At 41.0% G+C, this 20,930-nt stretch overlaps 1 protein-coding gene across 2 annotated transcripts in view; it reads left to right on the forward strand.

The window, feature by feature from the left end:
- The window catches only part of MTUS1 (microtubule associated scaffold protein 1), a 140,814-nt gene that overhangs the window by 92,658 nt on the left and 27,226 nt on the right, over positions 1-20,930 (forward strand). For both annotated transcript variants that reach the window (XM_084856662.1, XM_084856663.1), the window contains one exon: positions 2,097-2,314. In XM_084856662.1, coding sequence (XP_084712788.1) covers positions 2,097-2,314 — 218 coding nt within the window. The remainder of the gene's footprint in view (positions 1-2,096; positions 2,315-20,930) is intronic.

Genomic DNA, 20,930 nt, shown 5'->3' on the forward strand with positions numbered 1-20,930 from the left:
TTTTGAAGCCAGGATAAACAGTGTTTCTTTTGGTGTATGGGCACATGTAAACTTGTTTAGTAGTGAAATGTTTTAAGATGAGCCCAAATGTAGCTTATGCATTTGGTATGAGTAATAGAACCTGAAACTCTGTCACTCTTTTAAGAATGAGCAGCTCACATCTTAAAGTAGCTCAAAGGTGCTCAGGATTAGCCCGTTACCAAAAGCAGATATTCATTTGTAATGATGGGCTTATTGGGTATCAACCAGGTTAACACTGTCTAATCTTGAGCAATACCGAAGGACAGATTTGACTACTTTAATCTAACAGGAGTAGACAGCGTATTGGTCTATAAAGCCCATCCTGTCAGTTCATATCTTTTTCAAGCTGAAAGCTTCCTTTCCCCCCTCTATTCATGCTTAGAAGATGGGGCTGTAGGGAAATGGACTTCGGGGCCAGAGCAACATTGTGGTGGGGCTGACATGTCCTGTAATCTGCATACTTTGCTAGGCATAGAATATTGTAAGCCTTAAAGCTTTTTGTATGTTGTATTTCTTAAGACACAAAGTTCTGTTCCTCATCCTTCTTCAGTATTTATTTGGTGGTATAAAGTCATATAGTTTCCTTTTGACACTTCTAATTTAAAATGCTTTAAAGTATACATTCATGTTAATAAAGTAAGAAAAGACAGCATGTATTGTATTCTAAATCTAGTTCTGGAGTGAATTTTCTTTCTTGATCTTTGAGGGTCATCATAGTGCCTTTATGGAGTGTGGGTGTGTCAAGATGGCAAGAGTATAAAAATTGAAGGAGTAATTTTACAAATGCAAAACTGGTCTTTCAGCTGTATAAGTAATACTATGCAGTGTGCTGAAGATTTTCTCATTCTCTGTAAGACACCTGCCCAAAACACGACATGCTGTATCCCTGTATTTGGTGACGTTGCTTTATAAAATAATATTGGAAATCCATCCTTGGGAAAATAGAATGAGATAAAGTTTGTATAATCTCCTTGATCATCAATGGCGCTAAAAGCACTGAAAGATCTACATCTTTAATGTAAATGGCTGATGTTTTATAACTGTCAATGAGCAGAGCATAATAATAAAAATCCCCAAAATGCTTTATAATGCTGGAATTGTAGAAAGGGACCCAGTGGCTTCATCTTTCTCTCCATCTTCTAATATATTATCTAATAATGATTCAGCAATAAATTCACTGTTTAATGGACCTGGGAGGCCCCTTAACTTCAAAGCTTGAATTTTTCAATACAAAGTAGATGGCTATACCTAGTTGGAACATCTTCTGTTGAAGGCAGAAATTGTAAGCTGTAATTGCAAAGGCGATTAAGAGCATTAAAATGTACATGGAAATGTCTATTCTGCAAATGTTTATGCTAAGTATGCTTATAATACTACTTTGAAAACAGATTGTGCAGTTCATTGCATTTGAGAATGCAGCTTTGACAAAAGGGTCTATGTACGTAAATTATATGTTGGAAAGGCCTTCCAATACTTATAGTAAAGTTACTAAAGTAGAAATAATTGATCTGATTCAGATGATCAAACGTGGTTTGTTAACCATGGGTTGTTTGTGAGCACGCACCACAAATGAGCATTTCCACCTAGTTCTGCTTTCAGTTAACAACCCAGGGACACCACATTCCTGGGTTGTTGCATGCCCTCCAAACCTGGAAACTCTGGGTTGTTTGGGGGTTAAACAATCTGGAGTTAACCCATGGTTTGTTGTTGGGTTAACCCTGGGTTGTTTAGCCCATAAACAACCCAGAGTTTCTGTGTTCGGACATCAAAACAATCCAGCGTTAATTGAAAGCTGAAGTGGAGTGCGGGCAGCAGGATATCACAACATAAAGCTAAGGGATAAGCTTTAGTATTAATTACAAAAGATAGCAGTGGAAGATTTTGCTGGCAATCTGGCAAATGCATATAATGAATCTTGATAATTTTGAATTTTGTGAGGTACTTCGCTCATTACAACTGTCAAGACAATACTCAAATGCATAATTTCAACAATGAGTGATTTGATCACAGTTTTATTGGTTTGTAGTGTTAGCATTTTATGACTGAAAGTTGTTTTTTGCCCTTTTTTTTTGCAGTTGACAAGGGTAAACAGAAGAGTCCTAAGAACTCATGTATACAAACCCGAACTTCTACCGAAGTGCATTCAACAGAAACAAAAACACATGAGCTGACACAATACAAAGGAAAATGTGAAAACCAAAGTGGAATTATCCAACAGTTGAAGAAATGCTTGGCAAGCAGTAATAAGAAATTTGAAGCATTAGCTCTTGTGATTCAACACTTGCAGTCTGAGGTAAAGTTTAGAGTTTTGAATATGCTTTTATTTAGTAGCATTTGCTTGGTTTTTTAAACCTCACCTACCCTTACTTAACTTGTTTTTTAAAAATATCTAAAATGTGGGCGGGGGACCTAGATGTTTAGAAGCCTAGATGTAATTTTCAATAGCACAAATCTGCACTCTGGGATGGTTGACTTCCCTCCCCATTCCCCTTCCTATGTTGTAAATATGATTGCCCAGATTAGGAGATCCCATCATTAGTTGAACTTGGGGTTTGCTTAACCCTGATTATTTAAACTACTACAGAAGACTGTGTGTGTGTGTGTGTGAGAATTTACATTTACCATTGGGGAAGACTCTGTGTTCAAATAAAGGCAGCATCTCCCAGTTGCTGTGTTCATTTCTATGTTCTATCTCAAGGCAAGTGAAGAACATGGACAAGGTTCCCCTCCTTCCTCACAGTGGGCTTTCCTACATAAGGCTTTTATTGTGTGCATGTCATTCCTTACTCACAGTTGTTTGTGGGTGCTTTAGATGATGTCATGTCCTCCAGTTTTGCTTCTGTTTTTTAAGAGCACTTTCGCAGGAATGTTTGGAGCAGGGAAAATGCATTATTTTTTTCATCCTGAAATAAAGCGCAAGTCCCTGCTAGTGTAATTGTGTTATTTTGCTATATTACACTGCCACCTAGAGGTTATGTAACAGAAAGGCAGGAAAGGAAAAGCTCTTTGTGTAGAGATCCAGTCTTAAATCTGTGACTAAACCAGAAGTAGATACAGCAGGTTAACAGCCTCATCTAGAAAAGCTCAGTGTGTCTGTGTGTGTGTTTATTTTTGAGGGTGGGGTAGTGACAAAGTAACGTTTGGACAGCCCCATATACAGAGTAGGAAAGGGTAGGTTTTTATCCGTTTTACCATTGAGAGCATGAAATATTTCAAAATACAAAGCAAGCAAGTCTGGTTAACAATAGGGACATCGGAGAAATCCACAACGGAACCAATGAGTTCAGATTTTGATGAATCCGATGGGTGGATCCGCAGCAGACCAACTTTTCTCCTGTTGGGTGGATTCTACTGACTTGTGGACTGTTTTTCTAACTTCCCTGATTCGTGCAAATTTCATTGTTGAAAATTATATGCATTTTTTTTTAAATGGCCAAAAATGTGCATTTCCCCATAGGCTAAAACGTGAAAATGCACATTTTGGGGATGTTGTGCATTTGGGGGGAATGTGCGCATTTTCACACATGCACATTTGGACAAATTTGCAAAGTAACACCCCCCCGCCGACTCCATCGATGGGGGGACTGCAGAATGAAAGGCACCTGACAATCCATGAAACACAAATGGAACACATTTTACACAAGCCGTACAGAAGTTTACAATACATTAAATGTGTGTTTAGAACAACTTCAAGTCCCTTCTTGGGTGGTATCAAGTGACTAAACACAAAACCATGTGCTATAATTAAATTGTGTGCTCTGTGTATAAGTTGGAATTGTAATGCCTTTGTTTTTAAAGTTCTTACCAGCTTGGGCTCTTAGTGCCAAATCTGTTCAAATTACACAGAATCTGTCATCTAGTGCTTGTAAACATTAAGTGCACCGAGAGGAAATAATATTCATGGGGCACAATGCTATTTGCAAGTTTCTCCTTCCATATCTCAACAGCATTTTATCCAAATGAAATTTTTAGGTAATATTAATGCTGTTCTGGCTAACTTCCCAGAAAAATTAAAACTTGCTTTGCTCAAGGTCACAAGTCAGTAAAGTTGACACTTCATTCTAAGTAGATAGTCCTGCCTTCAAGATTTTGGAATAATATTGTAAATGCTACCCCTCCCTACACCCCAAAAACAGAACAAAATTAATATAGCACTAAAATTGTTGTATGAATATGAACTTGAGCACGCTCCGGGAGAGAGCACAGGACAGGAAGGCCTGGCGTGCTATGGTCCATGGGGTCACGAAGAGTCGGACACGACTGAACGACTGAACAACAACAAAAAAATTGTTGTATAACATTTCAGTACTGGAAGTGAAGCTAAAGAAAAATAGTATAGAAATCAAAATAGACTATGCAGTTTTTTGCTCTTCTGAGTGGTGCATGTAACAAAAATTTTTTTTTAAAGAGCAGTATAAAACCAGTATACATGTCTTCGATAAAAGTCTTGTCTGAATTGGAAGATTAAAACTCTGTGTGACAGACTGGAGTTTGCAAACTATGTCAGCTATTTTAAATATTACCCTTAATTACTAGATATGTCTGGCTACTTAAAGTCCTTAGTGCTATAAAATGAAGTTAATAAGCATGCTAAAGACCACAGCGTCATATAACACATGTAGAAAAATAAGAGCTGAGTCATTGATACATCTCAGCCAATCTATATATGAAATAAGGACTGTCTTGTCCAAGCTTCATTTCTCTTTGCCATTTTTTTCAATATCACCTTTCCAAGCTCCTCTGATTCCACTTTTCCTTATGCCTGCATCTTTACCCACTGCATCCTCATCCCTTTTACTTTAGTGCCCTGCCTCTTTCCCCTCTTCCTTTCAATCCCATTGAGCTATAATGTATGTCTACAGATACATTTCCACACATACCCAACAATAAGCAATGTTTCCATACATCTTCCAGCTAGGGTATAATGGGAGTTATCCCTACTGTTTGCAAACCCCCAGAAAAATGTCGCCATCTAAGTCCTCCACTGTTGACCTGTTATGTGTGTATGGCTGGTTTTTGTTATTGTTGCTTTGCTTGGTCTGCTATATTCATTCCAGTTCTCCCCATATCTGGTACTCATTGCCCATTACTCTCGGCCCTTAAAACCATAGTTATCTCCCTGACAAATGCATTCAAACCCCTATTTAGTGACGGATTTCTGTGGCTCAGGGGATAGCAGTTCACTCAAGGGCAACTTCTCCACCTCCATTTACCATCTCTAGAATGAATATTGCCTTGCATCTCAAGAGTTGTCATCAGGATGCGACAGAATGTAAAGTATTTGGTAGACTAACAGCACTATATGACAGGTAGGCTGAACTGTGATCTTTCCATGAATTGAAATTAAAGATAATTCAACCACCAGAAAGTCCTCTGTATGGGTGCAAGTGAAATCAATATATTGTGTGGGAAGCTCTTCAATATGCAAAACCATTCTTGCCCTACATGTTGCTTTCCTAAACTAGCACGCTTAAAAGGCGGGGGTGGGGGGGATAGTAGTGTGGAACAATTGATAAGCAAGCCATCTAGGGTGTTGCCGACAAATCAAGAATTACTAGCTAGAAAGCAACTATGAAAAAACAAGGCAATTAGGCTAAGGTTAATATTTTTTTTCTTTTCTTTTAAATATGGTTAAAGTACCACAATGTGACTCTTACCCTCTATACTTGGTGAATGTGGTTGACCAGTTTAAAAAATAAAATACGTAGCATTGCACTTCTGAATGTATGAAATATTTGGCAAGCTGCCATCGTGACCTCTGAGTAACCTGTGGACCTCATATAGCACATATAGTTACTTAAAAATATTAATTAATTATACCTGTCACTGTTCTCTTAACCGTTAACATGCTTCATGTTTTTCAGGTTTATTTCTTTATGTAAAAGTGGTTGGAACTTGATAGTAAATCTCACCTGCCAATTGTGTCTTTTAAAGATAAACCTGGCTTATATTCAGCAGTGCCATTTTAGTTTTTGGGATGTGTGGTGTGGTGATGGGGAAGGTGATTTCAATGAGCAAGTTGCAGGAAAGTGTTGAAATACATTCAAGCTTAAATTGCAGATGTCAGGTTATTTTAAGTGTGTGTTTTATGATTCGAGTCACTTCATAAGTAGAGAGGTAGCTGTATTGTTCTGGCTATAGCCCCTTCCCAGTTTGTTTTTCAGAGGTTTGTTCACAGAGGAACCCCAGTAGAGTGGAGTGAGGTGGGGAGAAGAAAGGAAAGAGGAAAATGGGGGGAGAAGAGAAATTGTAAGAGGCAAATTGTAAGACAGAAAAGGTGAATAAAGAAGCACCTAGACTTTGCCTGCAGTGTCCATTTTACCAGCAACAAGATTCAGACCTCTCTAATACTACTCCAGCCTGCACTGGAGAAATCCTTTAAACATTTCACTTTCCTGATTAGTTGTATTTTATACCTTTAGGTAGTTGAAATTACCCATGTACCTCCCATAACTTAGAACTTAAGGGCAGTATCCAAAGGTAGTCCTACTTAGATTAGGCCCATTCACTTCAGTGGGTCTACTTTGTGTAGGAGTACCATTGGATACTACTCAATAAATCTCAAGCTGTAAAATCAATGTGTTGTAAGCTTCTTTAGATGCCTTATATAATCTGGAAAGATGGCCTATAAATCGTTTACATAAAGAAATGTAGTTTAAAAATGCATGGAAGTGCAACTTCCGGTGGCCCAAAATAAATGTATGAATTTAATTCTATAGCATAATGCCATTAATTATTTTTATTTATAAGATTTATAACTCACATCCTCTGCCTGCCACACAATGTAAAATTTAAAAAATCATTAAAATATAACCCAAGAAACACAGGCACACAAATCATACCATTCAGTAATATTTGAGAGCAGCCTTAAAAAGGGAAGAGTGACACAACACATCACACATTATTTTATTTTTTTTACTTTTTGCTATTTAAAGTTTGTAAACTTACAGCTAATATACAACATGTTATTTTCAGGATACAGAAATTGCACCATTAAAAGTCATTTATAAAATGTTTCTTCAAAATTTACACTGCATATCAGGTAGACCACTTATTACTGATCTCTCATTATGATATGAATGGGAACCAAACCCTTATAAAAACATGACCCTAGTTTCAAGTCCTTTTGGCAATCTCACTTTATGTGTCAGTTTTTCTGAGAGTGCCATTGACCATATTCTATCCATCCATGCATTTTCCTCTCCCATGGCTAGTCACCTGTTTTCCAGTGGACTGCCATTTCCAAGCGAGCAGCTGCCGATAGGAGACGTATCCTCATATGTCTAATGCTCTTTCTCACCAATAAAAATTGAGAATAAAACCAAAACTCCACAAAAAGTATCATAGAATCATTGAATAGTAGGGTTGGAAGGGGCCTTAAAGGCCATCGAGTCCAACCCCCTGCTCAATGCAGGAATCCAAGTCAGAGCATCCCTGACAAATGGCTGTCCAGCCTCATCTTGAAGGCCTCCAGCGTGGGAGAGCCCACCACCTCCCCAGGTAATTGGTTCCATTGTCGTATTGCTCTAACGGTCAGGACGTTTTTCCTGATGTTCAGCCGGAATCTGGCTTCCTGTCACTTGAGCCCATTCTTCCGTGTCCTGCACTCTGGGATGATCAAGAAGAGATCCTGGCCTTCTTCTCTGTGACAACCTTTCAAGTACTTGAAGAGTGCTATCATATCTCCCCTCAGTCTTCTCTTCTCAAGGCTAAACATGCCCAGTTCTTTCAGTCTCTCTTCATAGGGCTTTGTTTCCAGTCCCCTGATCACCTTTGTTGCCCTCCTCTGAGCCCTCTCCAGTTTGTCTGCATCCTTCTTAAAGTGTGGTGCCCAGAACTGGACACAGTACTCCAGATGAGGCCTAACCAGTGCTGAGTAGAGGGGAACTAGTACTTCCCGGGATTTGGAAGCTATGCTTCTATTAATGCAGCCCAAAATAGCATTTGCCTTTTTTGCAGCCACATCACATTCCTGGCTCATATTCAGCTTGTGATCGACAACAATTCCAAGATCCTTCTCGCTTGTAGTGTGGTTGAGCCACGTATCCCCCATCTTGTAACTGTGCATTTGGTTTCTTTTTCCTAGGTGCAGAACTTGGCATGTATCCTTATTAAATGTCATTCTCTTGTTTTCTGCCCAGCGCTCCAGTCTATCCAGATCACTTTGAATTTTGTTTCTGTCTTCCAAAGTATTAGCTATCCCTCCCAATTTTGTGTCATCTGCAAATTTGATCAGCATTCCCTGCACCTCCTCCTCCAAGTCATTAATAAAAATGTTGAAGAGCACTGGGCCCAGGACTGAGCCCTGCGGTATCCCACTCGTTACCTCTCCCCAGTTTGAGAAGGTCCCATTGATAAGCACTCTTTCAGTCCGATTCTGTAGCCAACTGTGGATCCACCGGATCGTTGTTTCATCTAGCCCACTTTGAGCTAGTTTGCTCATCAGGATATCATGGGGCACTTTGTCGAAAGCTTTGCTGAAGTCGAGGTATATGATGTCTACAGCATTCCCACGGTCTACAAGGGAGGTTACTTGATCAAAAAATGAGATCAGATTTGTCTGGCAGGACTTGTTTTTGACAAATCCATGTTGGCTTCGAGTAATCACGGCATTGTTGTCAAGGTGCTTCCAGATGGATTGCTTTATGATCTGCTCCAGAATTTTCCCAGGGATTGATGTCAGACTGACTGGTCTGTAGTTCCCAGGTTCCTCCTTTTTACCCTTTTTGAAGATAGGGACAACATTAGCCCTCCTCCAGTCATCTGGCACTTCCCCCGTCCTCCATGATTTCTCAAAGAGAATAGACAGCGGTTCTGAGAGTTCTTCTGCCAGTTCCTTTATGACTCTAGGATGCAGTTCATCTGGCCCTGGAGATTTGAACTCATTCAAAGTAATGAGGTGTTCCTTGACCATATGCCTGTCGATCTCAAGCTGCAATCCTGCCCCTTCAGCCTGTACTTCGCCTTTGCCAGGGGGGTCATAGACCTTCTTTTGGGAGAAGACTGAGCCAAAGTAGGAATTGAGCACCTCTGCCTTTTCTTTGTCATCTGTTATCGTTTTGCCATCCTTATTTAATAGCTGAACCACCATTTCTTTCCTCTGCCTTTTACTATGCACATAGCTGAAGAAAGCCTTTTTGTTGTTTTTAACATCCCTTGCTAACCTCAGCTCATTCTCAGCTTTAGCCTTCCTGACACCATCCCTGCAATTCTGTGCTATCTGCCTGTACTCTTCCTTTGTTACTTGGCCTTCTTTCCACTTCCTATATGTGTCCTTTTTTGTTTTCAGGTCATCCCTAAGCTTTTTGTGAAGCCACATTGGCTTCTTCTGTTGTCTTCCACCTTTTCTTCTTGTTGGAATTGCTTGTGATTGTGCCTTGAGAATTTCCTTTTTTAAAAGCTCCCACCCATCTTGGACTCCTTTTCTCGCTAGCATCGCTTGCCATGGGACCTTACTGATCATTGTTCTGAGTTTATGAAAATCAGCTTTCCTAAAATCCAGGGTACGCGTTTGAGTACACTCGGCTTTTGCTTCCCTTAGAACCAAGAACTCAAGTACAACATGGTCGCTTTCCCCCAGAGTTCCTGTAACTGCTACTTTATCCACTAAGTCATCTCTGTTGGTTAGGATCAAGTCAAGGATAGCCGATCCTCTAGTTCCTTCCTCTACTTTCTGTAGGAGGAAGTTATCCGCCACACAAGTCAGGAATTTCCTGGAGGGGCCATGTTTTGCAGAATTTGTCTCCCAACAAATATCGGGGGAAATTGAAGTCCCCCATTACTACTACATCATGCTTCCTTAAAACATTGGCTATTTGCTTTTCAAAAGTTTCATCCTCGTCTTCTCCTTGGTTGGGTGGCCGGTAGTAGACTCCGACCACCAGGTTCCTTTTATTCTTTGCTCCATTTATTTCAACCCAGATGCTCTTGATGGGGCTACCAAGCTCCTCCTCCTGTATTTCTGTGCAGAGATATGTATTTTTCACATACCGTGCAACCCCACCTCCCTTTCTGTTCCTTCTGTTCTTTTTGAACAAGTTATATCCTTCAATTGCTGTATTCCAGTCATAAGAGTCATCCCACCAAGTCTCAGTTATACCTATCAGGTCATAATTTCCCTCTTGTATTAAGAGTTCAAGTTCGTTCTGTTTGTTTCCCATACTCTGGGCATTAGTATATAGACATTGAAGACCATGTGCTTCATAGTCTGGCTTTCTTCCTACATGTGTCTGAAGACTATTATTGGGCGCTATCAGAGCTGTTCTCTCCATTGCAGTGCATGCGCCTATGTCCATCGTTACCCCCAACATTACATCTCCCTTCCCCGTGGGATTCAGTTTAAAGCCCTCCTGATTAAGTTCTTCATGCTATGGCCAAACACATTCTTCCCATCCTTTGTGAGGTGCAACCCATCCCTAGCCAACAACCCATCTTCCAGGAAGTATAGCCCGTGGTCCCAGAATCCAAATCTCTCTCGTCAGCACCACCTTCGTAGCCAGTCATTCACCCGGAGTATTTTTCGTTTCCTTTCTATCCCTCTTCTAACTACTGGAAGGATGGATGAGAAAACTATTTGGGCCCCAAAGTTCTTGAGTTTCCTTCCCAAAGCTTCAAAATCAGTTCGTTTTGTTACTTCATTAAGAAGCCGAAATACATTCCACCAGTATTCCATAACCATGGGGTGGGTGAACCACATATGGATCGGAATGGCCTTTGAGCCACAACCCCTCCAACAGAGCAGAAATAACCCTGGGGGCATTCTAGAAGGGGGAAGGGGGAAAGGTGCCAGCGATGCACTGTTTTCATGGATGCTTCCTTAATTTGTGCTCTAATAGTTCTAAAGGGTGCGGGCAACGACCACATCTGATTCCACTGGAAATCTGTAATCTGCAAAACAAGATCAGTTTCCCATTAGTTCTTAAGTCCCAGGGAGGTATTATAGCTCTCCTGGAGCAGCCAGTAATATATCAATGAGACTGTCCCCTTCATGCTGTTAGATTGACCAACCTCGTAAGTTTTCTAATAGCATGAGTGATTGCATAATGTTTTCAAGAGCCAGTGTGGTGTAGTGGCAAGAGTGTTGGATTAGGAGCTGGGAGATCCGGGTTCTAGTCCCCACTCAGCCATGAAAGCTCACTGGGTGACTTTGGGCCAGTCACACACTTTCAGCCCAACCCACCTCACAGGGTTGTTGTTGTGAGGATAAAATGGAGAGGAGGAGGATAATGTAAACCCCCTTGGGTTCCTTGCAAGAGGAAAAAAGGCGGGGTATAAATGCAATAAATAATAATAAGAAGAAGGAACTGATATAGTTCTTTTGCATCCAGGTCAGTTCCCCATTTGGAAAAGCACTGGCCAGATCTTCACAGATATTGGTTTATCCATACGGAACAAATCTCAAATACAAAACAGCTCCTTTTCCCACCATCCCCAATACTTCATGTTTTTATGCACGTCCCATATTTTTAAAAGCTTGACAGAACAGAATAGTCTTTAATGCCCTTCTAAGGCAAAGAAAAGAAGGAGCCAGTCTCACCTCTAATGGTGCATTTTAAATGTGTTTCCTGTTTGTAAAAAGATGAATTACAAATGTTTAAAGAGTAAAAACAGAGTAATTCCACAATCTTTAAAAGAGATTCTGTTATCACAGTTGAACATTGCACATGATGCAATACAGGAGCAGGGTGGAATGATCTAAATCAAGGCTATCTAAATCAATGATATAAATCTACGATAAGAGAGACTAATTTTAATTTCCCCCATAATGTAATTCATATATTTCTTGAACAAGTACAGAATTAACTGACTACTGTAGGACTCGACTACTGCTCCAGAGGGCTGGAGGACCCTCCAGAACAGTGTGGGAGGTAGCACTGGGGGCTGCAGCTAGATAGTGGAATTGGCAAAAGTCCCCCCCCCCCCTTCTGTCAGCGGGATCTCTCTTCTGGATCAAATTTCTTCTGAGCAAAAGACTTCATGGAGGGTGAAGCTTAAATCCAAACTTTGCTTTTCAAGTAAATGAGGCAATTAATTCATCCTTAGGAGCATAATCCAAACTCTTTGGACATATAGTCCATCTTCAGTATTTCCTTCTTAGTAAGGCTGCAATATTTAGTCAATCCAGTTGATTAAATTTGTTAAAAACACTTTTTAAATTAAGCAGTTTGTCAGGGTTTTTTTTTTAATACAAGTACTTATAAAAAGATGAACTGCCAGGTTTGAAGGAGGCCTGGGCAGAAGTGCCTCCCACCCCCTCCCCATGCCCTTTTTTGTTCTCCCCCTCACCCATTTAAAAACTTTTTATTGGATAGCGGAGGTGCTCTGTCTGCTTGCTCTTCGCTGCCTGCTGCCACTCTTCCTCCTCCCTTCCCTTTCAGCCTACCCCACTTGTGGGTCTTTTTAACCACTGGCCAGCGATGGTGCTCCTCTCCTTCCTCCTGGGCTGGCTGACCGACCATCAGCACATGCTGCAAAGCACAGCTTAGTTCTTTCTACTGCACAGCTGGTGCTTTCGTTGTGCTGGATAAAGCAGCATGCTATGGGCAGTACATTTTGAAAGGCAGGAATGTTCAATTATTATTACCACTATGGGAGGTGCCATTTGGATTTTTCACTTTCGGCACCAAATGGCTTGGGTGCTTTCTGCCTCACTACAGGTAAATGCTTGCATTCCTCCATATCTTCCTCCCACCCCTCACCCCTCCATGTATGAAACCGGCATGACAAGGAAAAAGCTAAGCTAGAACCCTGCCATGTATTCGTCTATTCATGGAAGGATTTATTTATTTTTGTATGGATATGTTTGTATTTCAGTCATCTGAGCCTCCTACCTTCAATCAGAACTGATGAGTCAAGAAACAAGTTTACCTCCTTATCAGCTCCTTGTGTGAACTGGGCATCAGTATGATGTCAGAAGTTCATTATTTTAAATCATTGATGAAACACAGACTTCAGACTAGGTCAAGTTTTTAAAACAATTCATGGGGCCATTTGCATTTGACATGATATAACTCAATGAGTCTGTCAGGGGTTTGATAAATATCAGTAAATGTTAAGAAGGAAAACTTTCAGGGAGAACTAAATATATGCCAAGAACACTTGTTCAAAATGGTGCACTGAGCATTCTTGTTTTACCACACTGCACCAGTTTTGGGGGCTATTACTGGGCCTGCTTCAAAAAGCAGTGAGGTCATAAAGCTATATTAATGACACCTCTGTTGTCATGGTAACTGTTGATGTCACAGCCATTGTTCTTATTCCTGTACTTTGATCTTGGGGGAAAGATTGAGGTGGGCTTGTTGTTTCTTAACCATAGGCTTTTAATGAAAACATGGCTGGAAAAATGTCCAAACACAAATGCTTTCTTCCTTGAAATAGCTTTCTAAGTATATATGACAATCTCTTCCCCAAATTGGAATTCCAGAGATCATGGGTCTGTCTTTTCTCTTGAAAATATACATGTCAGATCTTTAAAATACGGTATTAAATTAAATACCCATGAATTTATTGAGCTATTCAGACTTCATCTTATCTATTTCATCAACACTTTTATTGCAACACATGGGTTGCAAACTGGTAAAATTCTTTCATGCCTTCTTTGGATTCGATCGATTGGTACATTTGAATGTAATATCCAACTACAGGAAAGAGGTGGTAAGTCTGCTACAATTGCATTTTGGTATTAAAACAAGTTATTTGAGTAGTAGTTCTAATCCAGGCAATTCTTGCATCTAAATACATATGTTATTGTTCATATTTTTCCACCTTGAAGATTTTTTTGGTACCACGGAAAATAAAAATAAACAATCTTTGATTTGCATGCATACAAACACTCTTTTTCCATCCTGTAAACCTCACAAATCTAACAAAAGCAGACAAGTTTTTGTCTAAAGATCACTGGCTCTTAAAAAGTAGCTTGCACATTTGGAACACAGAGGACCCCACACTTCTTTCCTTGTTGGGGAGAAGAAAAGTAAAAATTATTTACATCAGTGGGAGTCATAATGTTTATCTAGTTGCGTCATGTCTTGTTCTGCTACCTCACTACTGAGGAAGAGTAGCACACATCCATTATCTGTGGAACCATGCAAGGGAAACGGTGCTGGAATGCCTTCTGTACTACCCAGAGAGCTCCCTGCTTGCTAACACACTTTCGTTTTTCTTGACAGGATGTGGGGAGAACTGGATATTTTTACCCTATGCCTTTCCAGGAAGATCCTGGAGCTAGGTGGCTTAGAGGAGGTGAGGGGGTGTGATCACAAGAATGGCCTAGGACTGAGCAGGACTATAGATAAGACATTTGGGGGATTTGGAATTACAGGCATAGAAAGGGGGAAAGGATTTAAAAGAAAGTGTTATAGTACAATACCTTTTATAATGTTATAATGCTATATAACCCTATCCAGACACAACCATTTTAGCAAGGTGGTTAACGACAGTGACCAGAAGAATCTATTTTTAATGTTTTTCAAAATTAGCATTATGGGAGTATAGTGCTATACTGTTATAATGCCACTTTAGAGGAAAAGTGTTATAGCATTATAGAGGTATAGTGCTGTACCTGTATTGCTAATAAAAAAAAAATCATTAACAAAATGGTTTTGGTCACCTCCATTAACTACTTGCTGCAGGTGGTGACAGGAAAGTGGCTTTTCCAGTATATAGCATTATTTTTATTTATTTATTTATTTATTTATTTCATTTCTATACCGCCCAATAGCCGAAGCTCTCTGGAGCATTATATCATGAAGTGATTTTTGCTATATATATTTTTTAAATCTATAGCTGGAAAAGTGTTTTAGTGCTACTTAAAAGATTGCTTTAATTTTTTTAACAGTTTATAAAAATGGTGCCCACTGTCAAGGGTTTAGTGAATATGTACTGAACTGTGACAAGTTCAGCTGCCCAGTAAGGCACTACCCATGTCAAAATCATGCCCATTAAAAGAAGTTTTAAAAGTAGTGCTAAGGTCACTGATGTGGGTGGAACATGATGGGATATACACACACAAGATGCACAGTATCTCCATATAATGGAGAAAGTCAGTGGCAATTATTCTTGTAACTTACAGCAGAAGAGCAATGATTTATTAGTGCTAGGAACCATCTGTCTGGAAGCACTCCCTACCCCTGTTGCCAAAATGGAGGTGGTGCGTTTTCTGTGAGTATTTTTGCCCCCTTTACAAAAGAACGCAAAACCATTTGCAAGGGAACGTGTGTTAGGGCAGGGTTACAGAATCTCAGGCCCGGGGTCCGAATCCAGCCCTCGGGGGTCTGAATCCACTCCCCGCCCCTGGAATTCCCCAGAAGGCCACAGTCCCTCTCTAACCACTGATCATTTGGTGGTTTCCTGCCATTCTAAAAGGTTTGCTAGTTTGGCTTTGCCCTTTTTACCTTTGGCCTCTCCCACTACTGGAATGCAGCCCCCAAAGTGGCGCTCAGGCTGAAAGAGGTTCTGCACTCCTGTGTTAGGGAGAAGAGACCGCAGCCGGATATCTTCCTCATTTGAGTGCACATCCCAGAGACTGGTTGCCCTAGAAACTGGGACCAATTCCCTCGCCCTCACCACAAGTAGTAGCACATAAGGGGAACAACATAGTTAAGAAAAATCCACAAAAGAATGGAAGATAGGTTTTGTCTGCAGAAAAAGAAAATTATACCACCTGCAAAGAGGGAGGGGTTGGCAAAAGGCATTTCACTGCCTGAGGTGAAGGACAAAATGTCCCAACCCCTGTCCCGTTCTGCCACCATCCCATCTACAGAAGCTGGCCAAACTGACAGTTGAATCTTAATTCTGCGCTGGCAATGGGACAGTGTCCTCTACTGTACTTGAGGGCAGCAGGCTAACTTAGGGGCCAAGAGCAGACTGTATGGCACACATACCACCAATCTGTGCAGCGGCAGTCTCTCTCTCTCTCTCTCTCTCTCTCTCTCTCTCTCTCTCTCTGCCTAATGGTAGGTCCAGCCTCGAGTGGCAAGTTTTGCAGCTTAAAATAGAATCTTACAAAAATAGGGTCAAGTGCTGGTCATTCCTTTTTTCCATCCTAACAAGAAATAATAGTATCTTCATATGATGAGCAATGCACATACCCAATTTGAGTTGGAGCATTTATTGATCTGAAATGTTAGCAAATTTTCTGGAACTTGCAGATCTTGCATTCTTGGACATTGCTCATCCGTGAAGGCAAGAATTAATCTCCTACTTTATTGTATTTATTGTACTGCATCATTGCTCTTATCAGGCTTTAATGAATAGCTTTAAAATATGGGAGAAAGAAATTAAATGCAAATGCAAGGAGGAGGAACCTTGTTTAGTTTTTATTTGGTGTGATCCCTTGGTGTATGATGAAACCCACTTTGATACTTTCAGTCCAAACGGATCCCAAATTCAAATTATTTCTCTCCTATTTTACTTTGGAAAATTACTAGCTTAGTCCCTTAGTCACAATTCTTCTATGAAATACAAATAGTGACCTATGAGACCAGATCTGAATGATTGTGAAATTCTTTACAAAGTTATAATGTGTGATAAAGAAATAATTTTTGAAAAATAATTCCTGCTTCTCCCAAGATAGCCTTCATTTTGAAAGTTGCTAAAAATGGAATGCAGTGATCTTCGATGCACTTTATACAAAACCTATACGATGAGACCAATGCACAACAAAAATAGGCAATTGCATTTTACACATTTTTCCAGCAGCATATTGTGTGATTATCTTTGCACTACATTTTATACGCTTTCCACTAGTATAGAATCATAGAATAGTAGGGTTAGAAGGGGCCTACAAGGCCATCGAGTCCAACCCCCTGCTCAATGCAGGAATCCAAGTCAGAGCATCCCTGACAGATGGCTGTCCAGCCTCGTCTTGAACGCCTGCAGTGTGGGAGAGCCCACCACCTCCCTAGGTAATTGGTTCCATTGTCGTATTGCTCTAACGGTCAGGACGTTTTTCCTGATGTTCAGCCGGAATCTGGCTTCCTGTCACTTGAGCCCATTATTCCATGCCCTGCACTCTGGGATGATCTAGAAGAGATCCTGGCCTTCTTCTCTGTGACAACCTGTCAAGTACTTGAAGAGTGCTATCATATCTCCCCTCAGTCTTCTCTTCTCAAGGCTAAACATGCCCAGTTCCTTCAGTCTCTCTTCATAGGGCTTTGTTTCCAGTCCTCTGATCACCTTTGTTGCCCTCCTCTGAGCCCTCTCCAGTTTGTCTGCATCCTTCAAGTGTGGTGCCCAGAACTGGACACAGTACTCCAGATGAAGCCTAACCAGTGCTGAGTAGAGGGGAACTAGTACTTCCCGGGATTTGGAAGCTATGCTTCTATTAATGCAGCCCAAAATAGCATTTGCCTTTTTTGCAGCCACATCACATTCCTGGCTCATATTCAGCTTGTGATCGTCAACAATTCCAAGATCTTTCTCGCTTGTAGTGTGGTTGAGCCACGTATCCCCCATCTTGTAACTGTGCATTTGGTTTCTTTTTCCTAGGTGCAGAACTTGGCATGTATCCTTATTAAATGGCATTCTCTTGTTTTCTGCCCAGCGCTCCAGTCTATCCAGATCACTCTGAATTTTGTTTCTGTCTTCCAAAGTATTAGCTATCCCGCCCCATTTTGTGTCATCTGCAAATCTGATCAGCATTCCCTGCACCTCCTCCTCCAAGTCATTAATAATAATAACAAAAATGTTGAAGAGCACTGGGCCCAGGACTGAGCCCTGCGGTACCCCACTTGAGCCCACTTGAGCCCCTCTCCCCAGTTTGAGAAGGTCCCATTGATAAGCACTCTTTCAGTCCGATTCTGTAGCCAACTGTGGATCCACCGGATCGTTGTTTCATCTAGCCCACTTTGAGCTAGTTTGATCATCAGGATATCATGGGGCACTTTGTCGAAAGCTTCGCTGAAGTCGAGGTATATGATGTCTACAGCATTCCCATGGTCTACAAGGGAGGTTACTTGATTAAAAAATGAGATCAGATTTGTCTGGCAGGACTTGTTTTTGACAAATCCATGTTGGCTTTGAGTAATCACAGCATTGTTGTCAAGGTGCTTCCAGATGGATTGCTTTATGATCTGCTCCAGAATTTTCCCAGGGATTGATGTCAGACTGACTGGGTCTGTAGTTCCCAGGTTCCTCCTTTTTACCCTTTTTGAAGATAGGGATAACATTAGCCCTCCTCCAGTCATCTGGCACTTCCCCATCCTCCATGATTTCTCAAAGAGAATAGACAGCGGTTCTGAGAGTTCTTCTGCCAGTTCCTTTATGACTCTAGGATGCAGTTCATCTGGCCCTGGAGATTTGAACTCATTCAAAGTAATGAGGTGTTCCTTGACCATATGCCTGTCGATCTCAAGCTGCAATCCTGCCCCTTCAGCCTGTACTTCGCCTTTGCCAGGGGGGTCATAGACCCTCTTTTGGGAGAAGACTGAGCCAAAGTAGGAATTGGGCACCTCTGCCTTCTCTTTATCATGTGTTATTGTTTTGCCATCCTTATTTAATAGCTGAACCACCATTTCTTTCCTCTGCCTTTTACTATGCATGTAGCTGAAGAAAGCCTTTTTGTTGTTTTTAGCATCCCTCGCTAACCTCAGCCCGTTCTCAGTTTTAGCCTTCCTGACGCCATCCCTGCAATTCTGTGCTACCTGCCTGTACTCTTCCTTGGTTACTTGGCCTTCTTTCCACTTCCTATATATGTCCTTTTTTGTTTTCAGGTCATCCCTAAGCTTTTTGTGAAGCCACATTGGCTTCTTCTGTTGTCTTCCACCTTTTCTTCTTGTTGGAATCATTTGTGATTGTGCCTTGAGAATTTCCTTTTTTAAAAGCTCCCACCCATCTTGGACTCCTTGTCTCGTTAGAGTCGCTTGCCATGGGGCTATACCGATGATTGTTCTGAGTTTATTAAAATCAGCTTTCCTAAAATCCAGGGTACGTCTTTGACTACATTCGGCTTTTGCTTCCCTTAGAATCAAGAACTCAAGTGCAACATGGTCGCTTTCCCCCAGAGTTCCTGTAACTGCTACTTTATCCACTAAGTCATCTCGGTTGGTTAGGATCAAGTCAAGGATAGCCGATCCTCTAGTTCCTTCCTCTACTTTCTGTAGAGGAAGTTATCCGCCACACAAGCCAGGAATTTCCTAGAGGGGCCATGTTTTGCAGAATTTGTCTCCCAACAAATATCGGGGAAATTGAAGTCCCCCATTACTACTACATCATGCTTCCTTAAAACATTGGCTATTTGCTTTTCAAAAGTTTCATCCTCGTCTTCTCCTTGGTTGGGTGGCCGGTAGTAGACTCCGACCACCAGGTTCCTTTTATTCTTTGCTCCATTTATTTTGATCCAGATGCTCTCGATGGGGCTACCAAGCTCCTCCTCCTGTATTTCTGTGCAGAGATATGTATTTTTCACATACAGTGCAACCCCACCTCCCTTTCTGTTCCTTCTGTTCTTTTTGAACAAGTTATATCCTTCAATTGCTGTATTCCAGTCATGAGAGTCACCCCACCAAGTCTCAGTTATACCTATCAAGTCATAATTCCCCTCCTGTATTAAGAGTTCAAGTTCGTTCTGTTTGTTTCCCATACTCTGGGCATTAGTATATAGACATCGAAGACCATGTGCTTCATAGTCTGGCTTTCTTCCTACATGTGTCTGAAATCTGATTCTAAAATCTGAGAATTGGCCTGTATAGGTAACATGCTTTGCTGAGGACTGTTAGCCTGCCTACAACTGGCAGTGGCTAAGGACACAATGCTAGGATTTATGCCCTTGATGCTCAAAGGTTTATGAGTATCGAGTGCGAAGCAGGAGGACCTGTGGAGGTGATGTTCACTTCCCTGTTCCTCCCGCCCTGCATTTTCTCTAGACAGGCATTTTTGCCTATCTAGAAGGAGTGCAGCAGAGTAGGAGGGAAGGAGGCTGGAAGGGGCCTCAGGAAACCTCGTGTCCTGCCCTCCCCACCCAGTAGAACACCCCCTTTACCTCTCCAAGGTTGTGTTCCCAACCTCAGAGAGGCAGCTGGTGCAAAGGGGGGGGGGTTGGACTTTGGATCCAGGAATCCGAAGTATCCTATGGCGACTGAAAAACTTCTGGGTTATCCTACCAGTGTTTCGTTTTTTAAAATAACTTGAGGCTTGGGTCTATAGAGCTCACTGCTACAGTTTTAAATACAGTGCTCAGACCTCACCACCAAATCCTGCCTCAGCTATAAAACCTTTCACCTGCTCCCACGAGAATAAAAACTCTCTACCTAAAAGAAACTCAGTAGCCTGCTTGCTATAGTGTAGGCATGGGATTGACATTACCAATAGAGATAACCTTTCAAAATGAACAAAAAGGTGTTCATTAATGAAAATTATTTACAAAAGTGAAAAAGATGTCCCAGTACTGGGGAAAAGGCGGGGTAGAAATATAACAACAACAACAACAACATAATATGCCACTCTTCATATAATAGGTTGAGATTGCTTAAAAGTTATTACATTAAATATGGTTGCTTACCATTCCTAAACCGAGTCTTTCCCAGCTAAATACAATCTCAATCGCTTTTCCTTCAGATCAGGGTTTCCCTAAGCTTCACCCCACAAACAGGAACAGGGTTAGGAATTTCCCTAAACTTTCTTACAAGCAGTCTTCCTCCGCTTCCAGTACTTCCTGCTTCTTCTGGCGTCTAAGATGATTCAGATGTTATGTTTCAGGGACTACTTGCTGAAGTTCGCTCTAGTCAAACATAAAATAGGAACCTGAAACATGTTATGTATAATTTGGTTTGTTCATAAAATTATCATTATAGTAAAAAGTATAGTTTATTCAGACAATTACAAATTTACTAAGTTTACTTTTAAAAGTTTTTAGATATAATATTTTTATGAGTAAGCCACATTATACATAATATAACTTTAGGAACATAACA

Source organism: Heloderma suspectum, chromosome 5 (assembly GCF_057233095.1).
Source record: "Heloderma suspectum isolate Gila_16-S chromosome 5, 16-S_ref, whole genome shotgun sequence".
Taxonomy (NCBI): Eukaryota; Metazoa; Chordata; class Lepidosauria; order Squamata; family Helodermatidae; genus Heloderma; species Heloderma suspectum.